At 44.4% G+C, this 23547-nt stretch overlaps 1 protein-coding gene across 1 annotated transcript in view; it reads right to left on the reverse strand.

The window, feature by feature from the left end:
- Positions 1 to 23547, reverse strand: part of LOC144784639 (macrophage mannose receptor 1-like) — a 949320-nt gene that overhangs the window by 206045 nt on the left and 719728 nt on the right. The window contains exon 22 of the mRNA XM_078663568.1: positions 22619 to 22788. Within this exon, the coding sequence (XP_078519694.1) occupies positions 22619 to 22788 (170 nt within the window). The remainder of the gene's footprint in view (positions 1 to 22618; positions 22789 to 23547) is intronic.

The following is a 23547-nucleotide window of genomic DNA, read 5'->3' on the forward strand; positions in this document are numbered from 1 at the left end:
CATCCAATGAACCAGGGTCTACCCTTGCACTCGTCCAATCACCCAGGCACCACTCTTGCAGACAACTACTCATCTATGTGCTACTCATGCACTCATACAATCAAGCAAGCACTACCCATATGCTTATCCAATTACCCAAGCAGTACACATCCACTCATCCATTCACTCAGGCACTATCTATGCACTCACAGAATCTCAAATGCACTATCCATACACTCATCTAATCACCCGGACACTATGATTGCACTCATCCATTCACTGAAGCACTACCCGTGCACTCTGTCATTCACCCAGACACTATCCTTCTACTCATCTGTTCACCCAGGCCCAACCTTTGCACTCATGCATTAACTGAGGCACTATGCTTGCGAACATCCATTCACTCAGGCACTACCCATGCACTCATCTAATCACCCAGGTACTATCTATGCACTCACCCAGCCTCTAACCTTGCACTAATACAATTACCAAGACACTATCTTGCACTCATTCAATCACTCAGGAGTTACCCTTCCAGTCATTCATTTACACAGTCACTACCATTGCATGGATCCATTCACTCGAGCACTACCCCTGCACTCATCTATTTACCCACGCATTAAATATGCACATATCGCCTCAACCCAGGCACTACCCTTCTACTCATCCATTCACCCAGGCAGTACCCGTGTACTCATATATTTACCCAGCCACTATGCATGCACTCATCCAATCACCCAGGCACTACCTATACACTCATTCATTCACCCTGACATTATCCATGCACTCATCCATTCACTCAGATAGTACTGATGCGCTTATTCAATCAACCAGGCACTACTCATACATTCTTCCAATCACCAAGGCACTGCCCTTGTACTCATCCATTCACTCAGGCAGTATGCATGCAGTCATTCATTCACTCAGACACTATCCATACACTCATCAAATGATCCCTACACTACCCATGCACTAATCATTCACTCTGGCATCATCCATGCACGCATCCATTCACCCAGGCACTACACATGTACACATTCAATCACCTATGCAGTTCCCTTCCACACATCCATTCACTCAGGCACTATGCATGCATTCATCCATTTAATCAGGCACTATCCAAACACTCATCTAATGACCCAGGCACTACACTAGCACGCATCCATTCACTCATGCATTTACCAAGACACTAACCATGTATATATCGAATCACTCAGTCAATACCCATGTACCTAGTTATTCACTCAGGCACTACCCACGCACTCATCCATTCACCCAGGCACTATGCATGCACATATCCAGACACCCAGGCACTACCCTCCCACACACTCAGGCTCTATGCATGCATTCATCCATTTAATCAGGCACCATTCAAACACTCATCCCAGGCACTACGCTTGCACTCATCCATTCGTTAATACACTCATGTATTTACTAACCATACACATCACTCAGTCAATACCTATGCACTCACCTATTCACTCAGGCACTATAAAACACACTCATTCATTCACCCAAGCACTACTTATGGACACATCTCAAAACTCAGGCACTACCCTTGCACTCATCGGTTCACTCAGGTACTATGCATGCACTCATCCATTCACTCAAGCAGTACTCATGCACTCATCCAATTAGCCATGCACTATCCATGCACTCATTCATTCACCCAGACATTATCCATGCCCTCATCCATTCCCTCAGGTACTACCGTCCACTCTTGCATTCACTCGGGCACTACAAATGCACTCATCCAATCAACCAAACACTACTCATACATTCTTTCAATCACCAAGGCACTACCCTTGTACTCATACATTCACTCAGGCAGTATGCAGGCGGTCATCCATTCACTCAGGCACTACCCATACACTCATCAAATGATCCATACATTACCCATGCACTAATCGTTCATTCTGGCATCATCCATGCACTCATCCATTCGCCAAGGTACTATGCATGCACACATTCAATCACTTATGCATTACCCTTCTACACATCCATTCACTCAGTCACTATGCATACATTCATCCATTTAATTAGGCACTATCAAAACATTCATCTAATGACCCATGCACTACACTAGCAGTCATTCATTCACTTATGCACTTATGCATTTACCCAGACTATAACCATGCACATATTGAATCACTTAGTCAATACCCAACACTCAGTCATTCACTCAGGCACTCATCCATTTACCCTGGCACTGCCTTGGACACATCCAATCACTCAGGCACTACCCTTGTACTACTATTTTCACTCAGGTACTATGTATGCACTCATCCATTTACTCAGGCAGTACCCATGCACTCATCCAATCACCCAGGTACTATCCATGCACTCATTTATTCAGTCAGACATTATACATGCCCCATCTATACACTCGGGCACTACCATTCCACTCTTGCATATATATGCAGTCATCCATTAACCAGGCGCTACTCATATATTCTTCCAATTACCCAGGCATTACTGTTGCACTCATATGTTCACTCAAGCAGTATGCATGCAGTCATCCTTTCACTCAGGCACTGCCCATACACTGATAAAATGATCCAGGCACTACCCATTCACTCATTTATTTGCTCTGGCATTATTCATGCACTCATCTATTCATCCAGGCACTATGCATGCACATATCCAGTCACCCAGGCCCTAACCTCCCACTCATCCATTCACTCAGGCACTATGCATTTAACCAGGCACTAACCATGCACATTTCAAATCACTCTGTCAATACCCATGCACTCACCTATTCACTCAGGCACTACCCACACACTCATCCATTCACCTAGGCACTGCCTTGGACACATCCAATCACTCAGGCATTACCCTTGCACTAATATGTTCACTTAGGTACTATGCATACACTCATCCATTTACTCAGGCAGTACCCATGCACTCATTCAATCACCTAGGCACTATTCATGCACTCATTCATTCAACCAGACATTATCCATGCCCCCATCCATATACTCAGGCACTACCATTCCACTCTTGCATTCACTCAGGCACTATATATGCAGTCGTACATCAACCAGGCACAACTCATACATTCTTCCAATTACCCAGGCACTATTGTTGCACTCACGTAGTATGCATGCAGTCATCCTTTCATTCAGGCACTACCCATACACTCATCAAATCATCCAGGCACTACCCATGCACTCATTAATTTGCTCTGGAATTATTCATCCATTTAATCAGTTACTATTCAAACACTCATCTAATGACCCAGGCACTACACTTGTACTCATCCATTCACTCATGCACTCATGCATTTACCCAGGCACTAACCATGCACATTTTAAATTACTCAGTCAATACCCATGAGCTCACCTATTCACTCAGGCACTACCCACACACTTATCCATTCACCCAGGCACTTTATCTGTTCACTCAGGTACTATGCATGTATTCATTCATTCACTCAGTTAGTACCCATGCACTCATCCAATTACCCAGGCACTATCCATTTACTCATTCATTCACCCAGACATTATCCATGCCCCATCCATTCATTCAGGCACTACTGTTCCACTCTTGCATTCACTCAGGCTCTACATATGAAGTCATCCAATCAACCAGTCACTACTAATACATCCTTCCACTCACCAAGGCACTACCTTTGCACTCATCTGTCCACTCATGCACAGTATGCATGCGCTCATCCATTCACTCAGACACTACCCATACCCTCATCAAATGATCCAGGCACTACCCATGCACTGATTAATTCACTCTGACATTATTCATGCACTCATCCATTCACCCAGGCACTAAGCATGCACATATCCAGTCACTGAGGCTCTACATTTCCACTCATCCATTCATTCAGGTGCTATGCATGCATTCATCATTTAATTAGGCACTATCCAAACACTCATCTAATGACACAGGCACTACACCTGCTCTCATCATTTCACTCATGCACTCATGCATTTACCCAGGGCACTAACCATGCAGATATTGATTCACTCAGTCAATACTCAGTGCCTGAGTAAATACTCAGGCACTAAAAGCACACTCATTCATTCACCCGGGCACTACCTATGGATACATCCAATCACTCAGGTACTAGCCTCGCACTCATCTGTTTACTCAGGTACTATGCATGCCCTCATCCATTCATTCAAGCAGTACCTATGCACTCATCCAATTACCCATGCACTATCCATACACTAATTCATTCGTCCAGACATTATCCATGTCCCCATCCATTCGCTCAGGTACTACCGTTCCACTCTTGCATTCACTCAGGTACTACAAATGCAGTCATCCATTTAGCCACACACTACCCATGCACACATGCAATTATCCAATCACTAGGTTTGCACTCAATCAATCAATCAATCAATCAATGAATTTGTAAAGCGCGCTGCTCACCCTCTAGGGTCTCAAGGAGCTGGGAGGGGGGTGCTGCTACTGCTCGAAGAGCCAGGTCTTGAGTTGCTTCCTGAAGGAGAGATGGTCCTGGGTCAGCCGTAGGTCGGTGGGGAGGGAGTTCCATGTCTTGGCCGCTAGGTAGGAGAAGGATCTTCCCCTGGTGGTGGTTCTGCAAATCCGTGGGACAGTGACGAGGGCGAGGCTGGCGGATCGGAGCAGGCGGGTGGGTGTGTAGATCGTGAGGCGGTTGTTGAGGTATTTGAGGCCCATGTCGTGGAGGGCTTTGTGTGCGTGGGTGAGGAGCCTGAACGTGATCCTCTTGCTGACGGGAGCCAGTGCAGGTCTCTTAGGTGGGCGGAGATGTGGCTGTGGCGGGGGATGTCCAGGATGAGTCGTGCAGAGGCGTTCTGTATGCGCTGGAGTCTTTTCTGTAGTTTGGCTGTGGTTCCTGCTTAGAGGGCGTTCCCGTAGTCCAGTTGGCTGGTGACGAGGGCCTGGGTGACCGTTTTTTCTGGTTTCGGTGGGGATGCACCGGAAGATCTTTCAGAGCATGCGCAGGGTGTTGAAGCAGGATGATGAGACGGCGTTGACCTGCTTGGTCATCGTGAGGGAGAAATCCAGGATGAAGCCCAGGTTGCGTGCGTGGTCCGTGGGCTTGGGGGCGGTGCCCAGAGCAGGGGGCCACCAGGAGTCGTCCCAGGCGGAGGGGGATGGTCCGAAGATGAGGACTTCCGTCTTGTCCGAGTTCAGCTTCAGACGGCTGAGCTTCATCCATTCCGCGACGTCTTTCATTCCTTCCTGGAGGCTGGCTCTGGCGGTGGCGGGGTCGTTGGTGAGGGAACTCATCCAATCACTCAGGCACTACTTTTGCACTCAAAGATTTACTCAGGTACCACTGCTGCACTCATTGTAACATCCATGCACCAGTTGTCCACTCATTCACTTATCTATACACCAGTCATATACTCATTCCAACATATATACATTCTTTATCTTTTTTTCACTGTAAAAGGCGGTTCCAACAGGAACCTTTTTTTCATGCTTTTTTGAAGTTTAAATTTTGTTTTTTGTTTTTTTAATAATAAAAATGGCAACTAGCTCTCTTTTGTGGCGGTTCCTCTTCTTCCAGATCTTCACTGTTCACCTCCTCCACATCCTAGTTTAGCTGTTGTTGCTGTTGACACCCGCCTCCTTGATGTGTTGCCATTTCTGAAAAAAGAAAAACGTTTCCACTGCAAAATTAATTCACCTGCTCAAAAATAGGTTCTCTGAAAGAAGAATCAAGAAGGAATAGTGGGTGTGAACTTCCTATTGATTTTGCTGAAAAGAATATTCTCCAATGATATTCCTCTTTCCCCGGTCACGTGATATTCGCGGTGACTAAAATAGTTGGGGTTCCCGTGGTGAAGCGAAAATGCAAAATATAAGATTAATGGAGTTTTGTTTAAAAATTGAAAGAAAAGCAGCACTTACAATATTATAATATATGTATGTTTCAAAGTTGTTGAAAAATGTACGCTATCCATGACTACTGACGTCATCGCAACTTCCACCGTCTGCGCGGAAATGGGGAAAAGTGTTTGGAGGCGATTAATCTGGAAACTCACTAGAAAACTATGAGTTTGAAAAGTACACTGATTAAAGCCCTACTGGTAAATATACTGTAGAATATGTGTATACATATATATGTTTTACACTTTATATAACCCATGCGCTCTTCATGGCTACCGACGTCACCTCTGTGACGTAGGTAGTCGCAAACAAATTTATTTGGTGAGAAGGTGGATTTCTTTCAAATTGATCATAGAAAGAAAAGTTAAAGAAATATCTGCTACATATTTAAAGGTAAACTTTATTTAAAGAATGTCTTTAAGTGTATTTTTCAGCAGGTGAAATACATTTGCTGATGGCAGGATCTCCAATGTAAATGCAACAATGTTGTGCCGACTTACAAAATTGTTAAAAATAAAACCAGTTATTAATGTATTTCCTGATAAAAAATATATGAAATCAAAAAATCTGTGGTGTATTATAGAAACATAAACATATAAAGTACGAAAATCTTACAAAAGGTTCACTTACAAAAAAATGAACATTCCAATTAGGAAATGAAAGATACAGGAACATTTTAGTTAACAATTAGCATTTAAAAAACTTTAAAAATTCACAGAAAAACCAAACGTTACAGGGACATTATAGTTAGGCTGACATTTCACTTGTAAAAAACAGGGAAATTCAACTTGTACCCCAGCAATGCACTGCTTATGACATAACATATTACATCACTCATGGCAAGGTAGTGACATCGCTGATGACATCACTCATGATATCTCAAATGGCATTACTGATGACATAATCCTCAGAATCTTTGACGCAGCCACTTACACTGCCATGTAACCATTCATATACTCACTCCAACTTTAGCACAACCATTTTTGAAACCATTGATACACCCATAACATTACTTACATACACACTCATTCATTCATAGGTCTTCAAACGCATTCACTCACTCACCCATACAGCCAGTCATATACCCACTCACTCACTAATACAGCTACTGACATATCCACTCATCCCCGATATAGCCACTCATACACTGTCAGACCCTCATAGAGCTACTCGCATACCTACTCACCCACTCATAGATTCAGTCACACTGCCACTTACTCACCTATACAGTTATACACACACCAACTCACTTATTCATACAGCTACTAACACATACTCACTCACCTATACAGTCACTGACACAAGCACTCACTGATACAGCCACTCTCACAATCCCTCACACAAACAGTCACTTATATACTCCAAAATTTGCATATACTACCTTTCACATATGCAGTTACTCACCCATACATCACTGAGACATACTCACCGACATACAGCCCCTCACAGATACACTCATGAACCCATACAACTACTGATTCACCCACTCACTCACTCATGCAGGGCGTCACTCACGCACACACTCATACACCTATGCAGGTACTAAGATAGCCAATAAATAACCCATACAGCCACTCATGTACCTACTCGTCAACCCATGCAGCCACTTACACACCAACTGACAGAGTCATACAGCAATTCACACTAATGAATCACTCTCCCATACATTCACTTAGACATGTATCATCACTCACTTATACAGTCCGTCACCCACCCACTAAATCATCCATACGGGCACTCATACACCCACTGATTCATTATTACACCTTGGTGTATATATATTTAACACTCATAAAGCTTTTAGAAACACTCATAGTCACTGGATAATGTCATCAGTGATGCCATTTGAGAAGTCATCAGTGATGTCACTGACCATGTCATTAGTGATGTAATATGTGAGGTCATAAGCAGTGCATTGCGGGGACACAATTTATAGTTAGCTCAGCTAACTATAACTTCTGAATTTCTCTGGGTTTTCTATGAATGAAATATCAGCCTAACTATAGCATCCCAGTAACTTTTGTTTTTTTCAATGAATACATTTATATGTATATATATATATATATATTACCTACTGGCGGTCGCCATAGGTATATATAGTTAGGACCTAGTTTCCATAGGAAATCCGCAACATTCTATTGGGAATAACTTTGCGGCCGGTTGTTGAATCTTCGCGAATTTCTCAAAGAAGATGGCCCGTTCCGCTCCGCTTCTTCCCTGAAAGTCTCGGGTAGATTCGTCAAGCGGGGTCTGGGAAAAAAGGGGGGTCCAAAAACGTGTTTTCCCCCATGTTAATTTCCATAGGACAATTAGACACGGCTACAGCCCGAACGGCTGAACGGAATTATACCAAATTTGGCAAAATGGTAGAGTCTGAGTCGCAGATCGCCCTTTTGTTTAAATTGTGTAAATCCCTCCTCCAGTAGTTCCTGAGAAAATCAAAAGAGAAAAAATGTATATATCTATAAGCGTGCACCGTGCACGCACCGTGCGCGCACCTCTCCGTGCACGAGCTGTATGCTGATTGGCTGCCACTGTCTGTTAACACTTCAAAACAGAAATTGATGGCATTTGTCTTTATTTCGATTGATTCATCATAAAAGACGATACCATATTAAAATACATCATAGAAAAAGGCATACAACAATTTATAACAAAATGAGTAAAATACAGTAGTACGAGCAATTAAAAAAATTTACTAGCATTTTGAGAGATAACATTTCTATTGCAATAAAAAATACAATCAAAACAATCAGATAAAAGCTGGATAGACTCACTTCACTGCTTACTACTTGGCCCAAATAATCCTCACCCAGCCTAGGAATGTTGCAACAGCAATTACAATTGGTTCACTCGTGTCAAACCTCAAGATTCTCAGGGCTACAGACCCTACTCTTGTGCCCATATTGCGGCAAATGGGTTTAAGCCATTTGGCCCTAGGAGCTGCATTGGCCGGGCATTCAAAGAATATGTGTCCCATGGATTCCCTGCAGTCTGTGCACCAGCGGCAGGATTCAGACACCTGGTCCTTCCAATGTTTTGTAAATGATCTAATAGGAAGGCTGCCAACCCTTAGCTAGTGATAGAGTTTCCTGTCACTGGACCAGGTGATGGTATCCCAATAGTCTTCTAGGGAAGGATCACCTTTAAGCTCCAGGAACATACCAGACAAAGGAGGACAAAAATTGTCTAATATGTTTCTGGGTTATTGAAGACCAATATAGACTTTTAAATAGTTTTTTAGGTGGAAAGGGATTATTAACGGGGTCAGTCCACAGGTTTCCCAGGCCCATGGTCTCTAGGAGAAATCTGACTTGCTTGAACCAATGTAAGTTGCCCGAACCCATAATGGATCTAACATCCATTATTGCCTAAGCATATAGGGCTAGTTCGGGGGTGGTCCAAATCCTCCTCCATAGAGCCACTGGTTTGAAACGAGCAGTGTCATCTATGGAGTGGCAGCCCAAATCCATTAACAACGGTTTCATGGGGCTAGAGCAGGGGAGACCTGTAAGATTCCTTAGAAATGTATTTTGTATTTTAATCAATGGGGAAAGGTCCGCAAAACCCCAGAGGTCCGCGCCGTACAGGATCGCTGAACCTATCCTAGAGTTGTAGATCTTCAATGCTTCAAATCATAGCAAACACTGCTCCGCCTCATGGAAGCAAAAGCATTAAACATGCTCTTGCTTCCATGAAGGGGAGGAGAATTGCTTTTAGACAGAGGGAGCTGCATGTTAGCAGCTTCCTTTGTCCAAAAGCAATGCTTGCTCTGCAGGAGGTGGAGAGCCGTCAGGGACCGCTGGGGCCTTCAGGCTCTCCCCACGGTCCCCAACGAGGAGGCCATGCCCTGAGGGATGGGTTCCCCGCCTCAGCATATGGGGTCCGTGGGGCTGAAATAGGCCTGGGAGGGGGCCGCACAGCTTACTCTGTTTTTTTGATGACATAAATGAAGTTGGCTCAGGGAAGGGGGGCTGTCCAGCGCCCCTTCCCTAAAAGAAAATATTTCTCCAAAACTCTGGCAAGTCTCCGGAGGCCATGCCCCCTTCACCACCACTCTGCAAATGTACCTCCTGGCACATATGTGGTTAGGGAATGAAGTCCCCTTTAATGCTAAGGGTCCTTGGGGACTAACAAGCCATTTTGTTATGTCCAGCCAGTCCCAGACAGAGAGGATTGGAGGCTATGCCCCCATTCTCCACCACTCTGCAAACGTGCCTCCTGGGGCGTTTCTGGTTGGGGAATGAATTCCACTTTACTCCTGAGTGCCTCAGGACTAAAGTTGACTACTTCCCTCAACTAGTAGTGCACCAGGAGGTGCATTTGCAGAGTGTTGAAGAAAGGGAGTACGGCCTCTGACAATCTCTCAGCAATCCAGCTGTGTGGGTCTTACTGGGAGGTGACAGGAGGGGTAGTTGTCTTCCAAGGACCCTCACGAGCCGAGGGGACTTTATCCCCCAATTAGTAGTTCACCAGGAGGCGCATTTGCAGAGTGGTGGAGAACGGGAGCTTGGCCACCGAATACCTCTCAACAAACCCACTGTGTGGGACTTACTAGAGTTAACAAGAGGTTTAGTTGGCCCCCAAGCACCCTCTGGAAACTAGGGGACTACATACCCCAACCAGCAGTGCACCATTAGGTACCTTTGCAGAGTGGTGGAGAAAGGGGCATGGCCACTAATAACCTCTCAGCAATCCTGCTTTGGGGGACTTACTGGTGGTAACAGGAGGGTTGGGGAAAGGTAGTGTGGTCTCTGAAGTCAGAGTCAGAGTCAGAGTCAAAAACACTTTATTCGATTAAATTAAAATCATAAAAGTATGCTATACATTCATAGTTGATCATTGGAGTATTTAAAAAACAAGACTCATTATGTACAAATTCAAATTCCATATTTACAAATTTCATATTTACAAAAGTTTTTTAAAAAAAATTTAAAATACTTTTCGTCATACTTGCACTGTCTATATTTTCCTACAAAATTTCATTTCATTTTTACTGTTTGTGGTATGGGTTTGTTCAATGGTCTATTTACAGTAATATTTACAAACCTATAATACAATCATTTAACAGTGATACCCCGACTGGGTGTACAATTCTTAACAAAGGCTAGGTCAATTAATCAGTGTCTGAGGTATATTTCGACGAGACCTAATGGACATTGTGAGGAAATTTGCTACCCTATACATAATTAGAGGTGTTTCCATTAACTGTAAAAACAGAAAGGCCGGTTTGACTTGGGTAAACTTTAGTTCTTTTAATATTGGCTTAATATATTTCTCTCTTGCAATTCTAAAAAAAGGACAAAAAAAGAAAAAGTGGATAGAATCCTGGTCCGAGAAATCGTCACACTTACAGGGGGCGTTCTCATGGGGTTTACACCATTTATTATATTCACCCAACAAGAGGTGAGACTGATTGAAGCGAAATTTAGTGAGAAGCCACCGATGGAAAGGTTTGTTTACTACCGCCAAGTACGGTTCAATGGCTACGGTTGTTATTGTCAAAAAATGTGACCTCACGGTTGGCTTCATGATTTCGCATGTTTCTCTTTCGGCTTCTCTTTTCTTTATATATTCCAGTTTCGCCCAATTAATGTCATCTTTTTGTAGGCCTTCAGGGTTAGTATATAAATTAGGGCGGCTCAGGTATTGTGCGATTTTCTTGATATATGAAAGCCACTCAATCTCTGCCACACGATCCCGCCCCATACAGTCTTTAATAATCGTGTGATTTAATGTTAAATTGGGATTAAGCCAAATTTTAATCCAAGCCCTTAGTGGTGCAAAAGACAACATATCTTCAATATAACCTACCCCTAGTTCCTTATGTACTGAGTTAGCAGGTGTGGATTTTGGTAAGCCCAGAACAGATCGCAAAAAAATATTCTCTGCCCTTTGGATATGGGTTGTGTTCTTATATCCCCAAATAGAGGCTCCATATCTGGCTATTGCCATGGTTTTGGCTTTGTATATGGATAATATAGCCTCTGGTGGTTTGCCGCCAAGACGTTTGGCGAACCCCAGTATAGCAGCAGATGATCGTTTTACAGCTGCGGTCTTATTCTGGATTTGTGGTGCCCATGTCCCTTTCTCGTCGAACACCACTCCTAAGTATGTAAAGGTTTTAACCTTAGTAAGTACAGCATCGTTGCAGGTCAGGGTTCTAATATTGCTTTTAGAATTACCCACAGCCATGACATGCGACTTTCCTACATTAATCACCAAATCCAAGTCTTGCATAAAAGCCCCAAAAGTATTAAGTAAATGTTGAAGGCCCTTCGGGGTCCTTGACATCAGTACCGTGTCGTCGGCATATAAAAGTACCGGCGTCACGGAACCACCCATGCAGGGCACATCTGCAGAGGCAGTTTTTAGGGACTCTCCAAGGGAGTTAATATAAAGGGAGAAGAGCATAGGTGCCAAAATGCACCCTTGGCGCACTCCCCTTCCCGATTTAAAAAAAGAGGTACAGTTCCCCTCTTGGGTCATACGGATAGTTGCCCTTAAATCACTGTGGAGTCGTGCCAAAAAATCCACAAGAGCACGATCCAGTCCCTTTTCAAGGAGTATTGTCCACAGCTTTGACCTATTGACTAGGTCAAAAGCTGTGGACAAGTCCATGAAGGCCAAATACATCTTCCCCCCTGAAGCTACAGTGTATTTGCTCAGTATAAGGTGCAAATTAAGGCATTGGTCTTCTGTACCTCTAGCAGATCTAAACCCATACTGGGCCTCACACAGGATGTTTTTATCGGTGGTCCAAGCTGAGATTCTCTCTAGTATTATTTTGCCCAAGATTTTAAATGAGGAATCTAGCAGAGATATTGGCCTGTAGCATCTAGGGTCCCCCCTTTGACCCTTCTTAAAAATGGGGATGATAACAGCCTGTGACCAGGTAGTTGGAGGTCTTATCTTATCTATACCAACTACATTAAAAACATTAGTAAGTACAACTGACCACATTGCTGAGTTTGTTTTGTACATATCTGCGGGTACGCCATCTGGCCCAGGGGCCTTCTGTGATGACATGCCCTCGATAGCACTCTGTACCTCTTTAATAGTGAAACTTAGAAGGGGGGCTTGAATGTCGATCGGGGTTAAATTAGGAGGTCCTAGATCAATGTTGCTGCCATAAATTTTTTGGAAATGGTCCAACCATTCCTTCTCAGGGATATTTAACTCCAATGGCGCATTTTCTTTACCATTGAACAGCGGTGTATTGACAATGGCCCAGAACTTTGCGCTATCCCTTAGGGTAGCTTTTTCATACAAATTGTCCCACGCCTGTTTCTTAATTTCCTTTTTCCTTATTTGGATATCCTGACTGTACTGCTTCCTAAGCCTTGCCACCTCCTCTCTATCACGGGGTACCCTTTTCAGTGCTTTATGGAGTAATCGGTGTGATTTGGAGCATGCATTATTGAACCACCCCTCAACCTTTCTCTCTCGGTTTGTGGATATACATTTTAGGTCGTCTGCCACCTGGCGACAGATGGCTTCAAAGGACCCAATTATATTCCCTTTGAATCTCAATGGCTCCCTACAAACATTAATGTCACTGCCCACTTTCTCATTTAGGGAGTAAAGGAATTCCTCCGGTATAACTTTACTCCATTTCACCCGTCTCCCTTGATCCTTTGCAGTGATATCAACAACGATATCTAATTCAGAATTTTTGTTAAACAAAAATAAAACATTATCCTCCATGTTCAACACAACCGGGTTGTGGTCACTATATGTGGAATGTATAGCATTATAAAAGATAACATTCTGCAACATAACTGGTGAAATAAATATATAATCAATGATAGTGTTGCAATCCCTAGCACTATAGGTAGAGACCCTTTCTTTACTATCAAAGAACTCTGGTTCATCAAAGAACTCTGGTCTCTGAAGTCATTTCAGCAATCAGGTTGTGTTCAACTTACTGGTGGTAACATGAGGGGGTAGTTGGCCACAAAAGGACCCTCTGGATCCAAGGGGACTTCATTCCCCAACCGTCATTGTGCTAGGAGGTGTGTTGGCAGAGTGGTGGAGAAAGGAGCTGGGTTCCTGGGTCATGCTATTTTTTAAATATTTTCTTTATTCAGAGAGGGGGCTGTGTGGCCCCCTCTCTCTATGACAATTTTGTCCCTGGTGACCTAAAGCATTAATCTTGAAAGATCTAAATATTAACAAAAAAAGAGGACATATCTTTTTGCATGAAAAACAGAAGCAGCACAGCCACAGTCAAAACAGTGTGAAAGATAGTTCATTATTTAAATGAATCAAGGTTTCTCAACATGACAATGGGGAGATCAGATTTGAAAGTGAGAGCTACTGAACAGCACACAATGGGGGATATTCTCAAGAACGTGTGAAAACTGCAGCAAACGTAGCTTAACGCAACTCCTCACAGCGCAGTCTATCTCGGAAAAATCAACAAAAATCAAAATTAGGGAGTGAAGAGGTGGTGCTGATCAGCACCAAGGTGGACGCACCCTCCTCCGGTAAATGGTTCAGATAACCAAAAAGATCCAACCTCAAGTAGTTAACTGTGAGTCCAGATATTGTTGGCATACACAGTGTTTGTTAAAATACCCCTCACACACCAAAAGGGCCCTTGGTGTCATGCTTCATCATAGGGGTCTTCCCGTTCCGTATTTTAACAAACTGTGAATGCCAACAATATCTGGACTCACAGTTAACTACTTGAGGTTGGACCTTTTTGATTATCTGAACTATCTCGGGAAAATAACACTGTGTTAACGTGGTATTCTCAAGCCGGCGGTACCATGCGATAGGCCCGCGATAACAACTCAAATGTCCGCAATTCAGTCAACGCTACGCCACAAAAAAGCGATACACGAACCCAAAAAAAGTTGCAATGAGGCCAATCCCGATACAAAAAACAGCGAAAACCAGCCACAGGTCTACAAATCCCACACGTCATGCGGGAAAATGGAACACAAAAGCAGAGCCCAAAAACAGTGAGATGATAATGTACGAGCATACTCCCACATCCGTGACGTAGGACAAATGACCATCGTCCCACATCACATAGGCATCGCCTCACAGCCACATTGTACATTGACATGTAGTCTGCATGTAAACTGTGCCAATGCAGACACATGCATGGAACATGCAGTGGCACCACCTCTCCCCTTCGCATTGCAGAGGGCCAAGCAACCTCTCCTGCACACAGACGTGTCATGACCATGAGCAAACAATCATGACAGCGTGGATGAATGTAGGGGCAGTGAATCCTGCTTACATACATGTTGCACATGTTGTGGTATTTGAGTCCCTGCATCATGGTGGCACATAACTGACCCTACAAGGAGCCCTGTTGTCACATGTAGGCCACAAATGTCAGCCAAACTGGAATGAACCTGAATACATGTGAAACGCTGAAGAGTGGGATACCCTAGCAACTATGACACACAGGACTGGCAGTTAGACTACGTGACACTCCAAACAGCCCCTCTGCACAGAGTTGACACACGCACCATCCATGAACACATCATAAAATTGCCATCAACACATGTCACACTCACATCTGTCTGAGTGATGTGCCTGTGCAGTTGGTAGGCTCACTGGTTCATTGGTGTATGATATATGTGATCATGTGATTCCTGTATGACATGTACTGCTTTTTACAAATGACCTGCACCAATGTGTAATATGTAGCCTCACTGCTGCTCCTCCTTCCCCCGAGCTCATTCACTAGTGTGCGCAGCGCAGTTGCATCACCTGCACCCCTACGGCACACCATTGACATGCCCGTCTGCGAAAGTACAGAAGCCTGACAACAGCACAGTGATGCTGTGCGCTGAAGGCATGCAGCCACATGCGTGTAGGCCTATGGTAAGGACAGAGCGTACACAGATGTAGGGTACATGCCTTGCCAAACTCACCCTGCGCTTGAGAGTAGACCTCTAGCTCATGTGGCGGAAATAGCGACACACACAACAGTTGGCATGTATCATTCTGGACCCCGTGCAGGCTTGCTCACCCTCATGTATCCCTTGGCCGAGGCCGCACGCTTCGGGCATGCTACATAGCAACATTGCACAATGCATGACGGGTGGCGCAGACACCACACTAGAGACACACGCATCACTTGCATCTTTCTCAAGGCCTAACCTCTACCATGCCCAGAGCCACATGTCAAAAAACCACACCCCGCACCGTACGCCAGACAATTCAATTACGCTCAGAGGAGGGTCCGACACAGCCACATGTCCAAGGTCTACACCACTGCCTGAGGTGACAAGTTTGCGCACGCTGTACACAGCACAATTTGATGTGGTTTGGCCCGGGGCCCTCATGCATACATAATGACCACACGGACACAATGAGACAATTTGTGGGAAGGGCATGTGAGTCCAACACCTTTTATTGCCAGGGTCACACGTCCAGTGACGCCTGTGCTGGATGGATGTTGGTTTTGGTGGTTTTGGGGTTGGTGGTTTTGGGATTGGTTTGTGCTGGCAACAAGTAAACAGTGATCTTCTGACAATCAGAACTCCAAAGTATAAACAGCAAGGGTCCATGACTTGAGCTGCACAGAGTTAGTGTCCCCGGATGCACCACTGCAGGCACAGGCACACCCTCAGGGGACGGTGACTTGTGGTGCACTGAGATAGGGTCACGGGAGCTGAGCAGGTCCTCGTTGATGTCCCAGGAGAATGACACGGAGTGTTACGGGGGACAGTGGAAGGTGTCCATCCAGGGCATGCTGCAGAGGGCTGAAGCAGGTAGAAACAGGCACAATGAAGGAGATGGATGCTACAGTCCCCTCATCCCACCATGTAAATATCAGCTACCTGATGAAGACAACCCCCAGGCCAAGGACTCAGACAACAACATAGTCCAACGGGAGAGTGCCCATGACTCCTGTGGCACTGAGTCAGTGGTACCAGAGCTGGAAGGGGATGCAGTCTGCGATAAGGCATGTGCACCTATATCAACTCTGCAATTGACAAAGCAAGAGTCAGTCAAAATGTGTGTCTCACTCGACCGCAGTGTGTGCCGGAGGCAGTGGTCAGTGTGGGGCAGCAGCTGTGCAGCCAGCTCCTCCTGGGTCTCTAACACACAGTGTTGGAATGGCATGTGGAGAGGTTTCCTGGTTGATGGAGGTGGAGGCACCAGAGTAGGGCGGATGTACAGTCTGTGACAAGACCGTGTCCTAGCTGGGATGAACTGGAGAGGATTTGTCTGAGGCCTGCTGGACAGGTGTGTAGGCCCGAGGCAGCAGTCCGCAAGGGCCCACAGACATGTGTGGTCAGAATGCTATGCACAGAGTTGGTGGCACCACATCAAAGGGAGTGTAGGGATTTAAGCTCTGCCTTAAACATGAACTCTGCCATTGTGTAATCAAGACTCAGTTCCAAATGTGCAACCTACTTGTATGCTGTGTATGCCGGTGGAGTGCATCAACAGTAAAGAAGTACTGCGGGCCTTGCTCACGGAGGCCGTGATGATCTGGGGAGGCTGCCATGGTCATGGGCCTCAGGCATGGAGCTAGCACAGGCACGTGGTGGGCTCTCCTATAGACATGCCGGTGTTGGCAGGTGAGCAGGGGTGGACGAGACTGGTTCAGGGTGTGGCCTGGGCAGCGGGAGTCGCACATGATCGCAGGTACCGCCGCACACAACGGCGGCCTTGTGGCCGGGTGAGAGCCGCCAGCCTGGCAGCCACATTGGCCATTCCGGAAGAGAATCATGCCCAGGGCTACATGATTTTTATTCACACCCCTTCACTAGCCTGGCGAATGCTGAGCAAGCCCACTCCGCACACGCGTACAGGGGGGACCTAACGTGCTACATTTCCGTGATCTTCCCCACTGGTTGGGGTGACATGGTTGCATCCACTGTCCACAAAACTACTAACAGCTGCGTTATATGTGGACATGGATATGTCTGTGGTCTGCAAACTGCAGTCTGTCCAGCACATCAACGCCACACTTGGCAATATGTGCATTCTCATGTTAAATGTTATGTTAAAATCAATTTGTAAAGCGCTCGTACGCCCGTGGGCTTCATGGCGCTATAGGAAGTATGAAGAGTCCGAACAACATAACACTAAGCTGACAGAGGTTAATGGTAGGCTTGAGAGAATAACCAGGTTTTTAATTCCTTGCGGAAGGTGAGCAAATCCTTACTCTGCCTAATCGGCAAGGGGATGGAGTTCCAAAATGAAGCTGCTAGATGGCGAAAGCAGCAGCCGCCCTGTCGCTTCCTTTTGAAGCGAGGCACCTCCAATAAAGATTTTTGAGCAGAGCGCAGGCTTCTAGTGGGAGTATATTTAGAAACCAGGCTGCAAATAAAGGCAGGGCCTTTATCTTGTGTGGCCTTGAAGGTGATACAGCCAGCTTTAAAGGCAATACGTTGGGAAATCGGAAGCCAGTGTAGCATTTCTAGACCTGGTTTGATAGAAGACCATTTTGGCTGTTTTAGGATGAGTCTAGCCGCCTGGTTCTGGACTAGTTGAAGTCTCTTTGATAGACCCACTGGGAGTCCCAGATAAACGCTATTGGAATAATCCAAGCGGGACATAACCAGGGCAATAGTGACCTGGATTAAGGCAGACTGGGTAAGTAAGTGAGCAATTTTTTTTATTTTCCTCATTTGGAAAAAGCTTGCGGAAACCACGGCACCCACCTGGGTTTTTAAGGACAGGTCCGTATGGAGCGTGATCCCTAGGCTCTTTACAGCAGTAGACTTTACAGGAGGGGTGCCCAGGTCTGCTGGCCAGTAGTTGACACTCCAGCTGGATAAACTATTCCCGGGCAAAAGTAGTTCTGTTTTGCCCGGGTTAAGTTTTAGATGGTTTTCATTCATCCAGCATTGGATGTGTCTCATTCATGGGTCACTAGCCTCCTTCGCACATGCCTGGTTCCCACCTACCTAAACATTCTGCTGGTGTGTGGCTGATGTGCCATACCATTTGTGGCTCTTGTACATGGCTAGCCCAGGTTGCCACAGTAAGTTGTGTTGTCATGTCTGGTGGGTGGGCATGTTATTTGGCATGTTGTATGTGGGTTTGTGATGTGTGCATTATCAGAGTTGTGAGTTGCATGATTGTAGAGTTGAGGTATGTGGTGTGTTCATTTTGTACTTACCAACGAGCACTGCATTTCCGTAGGTGCCATCCTGGAAGCGCCGGTTGTTGATGCACTGTCGGAAGATGTATGAGTCGTGCACACTGCCTGAGGAGTCTGCGACAATGTTGGTGAAGAGTCCCCGGTGGTTCACTATTGCCTTCACATTGATGGAATGTGTGTGCTTTCGGTTGTGGGAATTTGTGCAGTGTCGGCAGGGGGGACAAGTTGGACTTGTGTGCAATCAATTGCCCTCAACACGTGTGGGAATCCAGCTATGGCATAGAATCCTTGCTTGGTCTCAAGCTGTTCTTGCGAGGTGTGGGGGAAGTATAGGTACTGGGGTACCAAGCTGATAATGGCATCCACAACATGTTTGAGGAACTTGGATAGGGCTGGCTGTGAGACTCCTCCGACTCTGGCGGTTGTTGGTTGGAATGTCCCAGAGGCCAACAGGTGCAGCACAGCCAGCAGCTTTGTCTGCGGAGGGATGTTGGTTGTTCGCTCTGTTGGTACAGTCAGCCTGTGGGAGATGATGTTCAGGATGCAGAGGGCGGTTGTGCTTTTGAGCCTGTAGTGGGCAATGACATGCTCTGGTGTTAAGTCTGTGAGACATTTTCTGAAGGTCCTCTATCTTTGTCTGCGCTGCCTCTGTGGTGGTCCAGTGGGGTCCAGCGGGGGCGGTCCTAGGGGTGGTGGTGGGGGTGTTTTAGCCCTGTTGGGGCTCCGAGCTGCATGATGAGTAGCTCCATGGCATCTGTTGTTACTTCATGTGTGGTTCGGGGCTGGGCTCCCTTTGTGCTGCCAGTTGTTGTCAGGATTTGCACCAGGTCGGAGCAGGTGTTAATTTCCTGCTGCTAACATGCCTTATCGCATGTTTCGAGATCTTATCGCCGATCTGGCTGGTCGTTGTGAATGTTGCGGAGTGGTGTTGTCGCAGCTTTTTGCTCGAAATTGCCCACTCTGCATCATATTAGCGATAGTTGCCGGGGTCATCCGTGGTGATGTTTTTGAGGATGCTATCACCGGAAACTGGTGGTACTGGCTGTTACCACCAGCTGGTGAATGGGGAGGTATTTTTATCGTGACTTTGGCTGCGCTAAAGTGCCGATAACTCGGCGATAGCTCCTTGAGAATATGCCCCCAATGTGTGCTATGAGAGCACATGATTGGTTTGCTTTTCTCTATTCTTGTGGTCATCATATTGCACATGACTTGCATGGATCCTCTATAAAAAAGGATGAAGATGATTCAGTGGTGCTAGGATTGGTGCTGAAAGTATCAAGGTAGCCACTTGATCATCCAAGATATTTGGAAGAATCTCATGACCACAATACCAATCAAATAAAAGCAACACTAAATATGCATTTATATTTCGACATAGACCACCCTGGTAAATCACAAGAGCCCTAACACTTTTCAATGGATAGTTTTAACTTGTGCTTAATTTCAGACACTTCCTTTTCACTGCTGATTAAGAAGAGTGATGGCTGTAAGTATACAGCATACATCACATTCAGAGTCCATCAGAAAAATGTACAGTACACACCTGACTTAATCCAGTGTCATTTTCTAACTTTCCACTAATATGCCATACATGTGCTGTGCACCAAATACACCATGTACAATTATAACCAATGAAAAGAGAGAAAAGGCATGAGGCACATAAAACAAAGCAATGAGAGTTGTTTCCTTACTGATTGCAAAAAAAGCCACATAGTAATCAAAGGTTTGACTGAAGTAAGAAGTAAATGTGGATATCCAATACGTCATCTCATATTTTCAAATACAATTATTTCTTTTTTGGTGTTGACACAACTTTTCCTGTGCCCCAAAAATATTGTTTCGAAAAATAACACCTGTCAATTACTGGAGATCAATTCCATACGCATTTACATCAATCTGCAGGTAATTGTTCAGTTATCACTCAGGATGAGCTGCTTTGATGGGGAACATCACATTTCAAGAAGGCTTGCAAATTCAACAAATAACCCCTTGGAAACTGCTACTTCTTCTGAAAACAATGCACCTCATGTACTGCAAGGTAAGCACCCATTGTAATTAGAATAGTATATCAATTGAATAACTGAATGATTACCAGAAAGGAATACTCCCCTGGCTTGATCTAAAAGGTGACTGACAATGTCTCAAATCAAAAGCTAAAGCGGCCTGAACAAAATAAACCAATGGATGAAGAAGCCTGACCAAAAGTGCACTCTTTCCTCAGTCTTCAGAAGAGGTCTTTGGCTACTTCAGGGACCAGAAACTGCTGTTTGCTGTTGAACATGATTGCTTACCTTCCCTCGTACTTTACAAAATATTCTTCTACAGAATGATCTAGTTTGTATGTCACCGTAGACTTCTCTAATTCATATTTATTTGTGTATTAGCTAATGATTGGATGCCTTAGTATGTTAAGTAATATTTTCACTGCTAGTGACATGACATATCTGTGCTATAAATTGCATATCAGAGTTAAGCAGGATCACCCTTGCCTCCTTCCTTGTTCCTCATGCCTAGTGTCAGGGTGCGTTCAGCTAGGTATTTCCAGGCCACTGATAGGCCTACATGTCCACAAGAAAGATACTTAACTGTAACAACATACATGTAAATGCAGATGTGGATAAAGAATGCTCTTCAAATATATGCTACCATATTTGTCAATTGTTCATTGTACCAATGTTTTGGAAGAGGGTTTGTGGTAACATAACACTCACAGGTGATGTTTTTGTCCTTTACCCGAACCTATAAAATGTCAAATGAAAGAATCCTAGCATAGGTACACCAGTTACATGTTGAGTCTCACATTTCATATTATACTATAATGAGGTTGAGAGGGTGGCTGGTAATTAGTAGGACGCTCATGTCATGGGAGCAAACCCATACCACATGTACTCACATTCACTTGACATTAACGTGCTATGATAAACAGATTATGCATTGATCAGACAGCTTGTGGACCAAACACCAAACAGCTTGTGGACGTTTAAAAAATATCACTCAAGAACAACCTATTATTGCTTTCTGATCAAAGGGTCTGATTTAGATGTTAGTGGAAGGGTCACAAACGTCTGATATCCCATCCGCCATATTACGCATGCAATAGCATATATTCAGTGCCACTTGAATTATGCGATTGTTCAGTGATTTTCGTAAATTTATAAATTTGCCGCATTAGCCTCATATTCCATCATCTGCCACATAATCTTCAGATTTTAACCAAAAAAATCTTTTGCTTCTAGCTCAAAAGAGTCAAAAGTTACTAAAAATGCAGCAACATATGTTGCTGCACAGTAGAAGAGCGTTTGCAAAGCTAGACTAGTCACCTTTCTATTGCTTATTGCTACATTTGAGTATTAAATTGGTACTAATGAGGCACCACCAATGCCCATATAGTGTTACCAAGGATAAAAATGACAATATAATGAAGCAACACTATTGTAAATCGTACCACATTATGCTGCACAATTTGTCTTTTGTTGCTGCAGAATTTACTCATTCCTGCCACATAATGTGTCCCTCTCTTGCCACATAAATCCAGTGGACCTACATATAATGCACTTGTAATAAGGTGAGCGGGACATCCGTCATGTTTTTGACGGAGTAACCACTCCACCAAAGTCTAAATCACGCCTTCGGTGATTAAATCTGCAGGTAAATCAGCAGTACTCCTAGAATAGCAGCTAGTATTTCATAATTAATTTCTGTTCTTACTCCAGTAGTTCCGGCAATGGAATACGATCTTCCACTCGGAAAACCCTTTGCCCAGTTTGTGTAATAGACTCCACTTCCGTCAGTCCATAGAAACTTGGTTTCTGCATTGATGTCATTGAAGCCAATCCAGGTGCTAACTTGCATTTCATTTAAATGGTACACAAGGAAATCTAAAAAATGAAGCATACAAAACATGCAATTAAAATAATTTGTCATACAATAATAACAACAACAAAACAATAAGCATAAAAAGAATAGTAATATTTAAGAGACTGGTGCTATTACTAATAACATCAATATTTCATTTCATTTTTACTTTTTTATTGTTTAGCTTATCCAAACATTACAACTCTCAAGTATACTCACAACAAAACACGAGTCGACTCTTACATGCATTCTAAAAAGACAGATACCAAAATCAAGAGATTTCTAGCAAGTTAATAATAGGAGCACTTTAGATTTAAAATTGGCTACTTTGTAACACATTCTATGACCAGGCCCGTAAAACGAATACTCTATGTTATTTTCTTCCTCCATTGGTTTAATCAGATAGCCAGATACGGTTTACTGGACTCTTTAGCCAGTCTATCCTTGTGGCAGCACTTGTATAGGGCCGCCCAAATCTCACTTTTATTTACTATGTCTATATCATTAGGGTAATGAAAAACATGTCCGTGCCTAATCCTGGGTAAACTGGTTCTCACCTCTGCTAACCATGGAATGTCCATACCCTTCTTACATTTAAGGCAATCTGCTGTAATATCTCTGGTGAGGAACGCAGTCGTATTTTTCCATAAAGCTAGCCAAAATAGAGTGGGCACTCTCTAATATAATCTTCAACGTAATGTAATTTTAGTTCACTGTGGCACACATATGGGACAAAGAGATTGGGACGCCCAAGAGTTTACTGCAGAACTTGTCCTAGTCAT

Source organism: Lissotriton helveticus, chromosome 10 (assembly GCF_964261635.1).
Source record: "Lissotriton helveticus chromosome 10, aLisHel1.1, whole genome shotgun sequence".
NCBI classification, from domain to species: domain Eukaryota; kingdom Metazoa; phylum Chordata; class Amphibia; order Caudata; family Salamandridae; genus Lissotriton; species Lissotriton helveticus.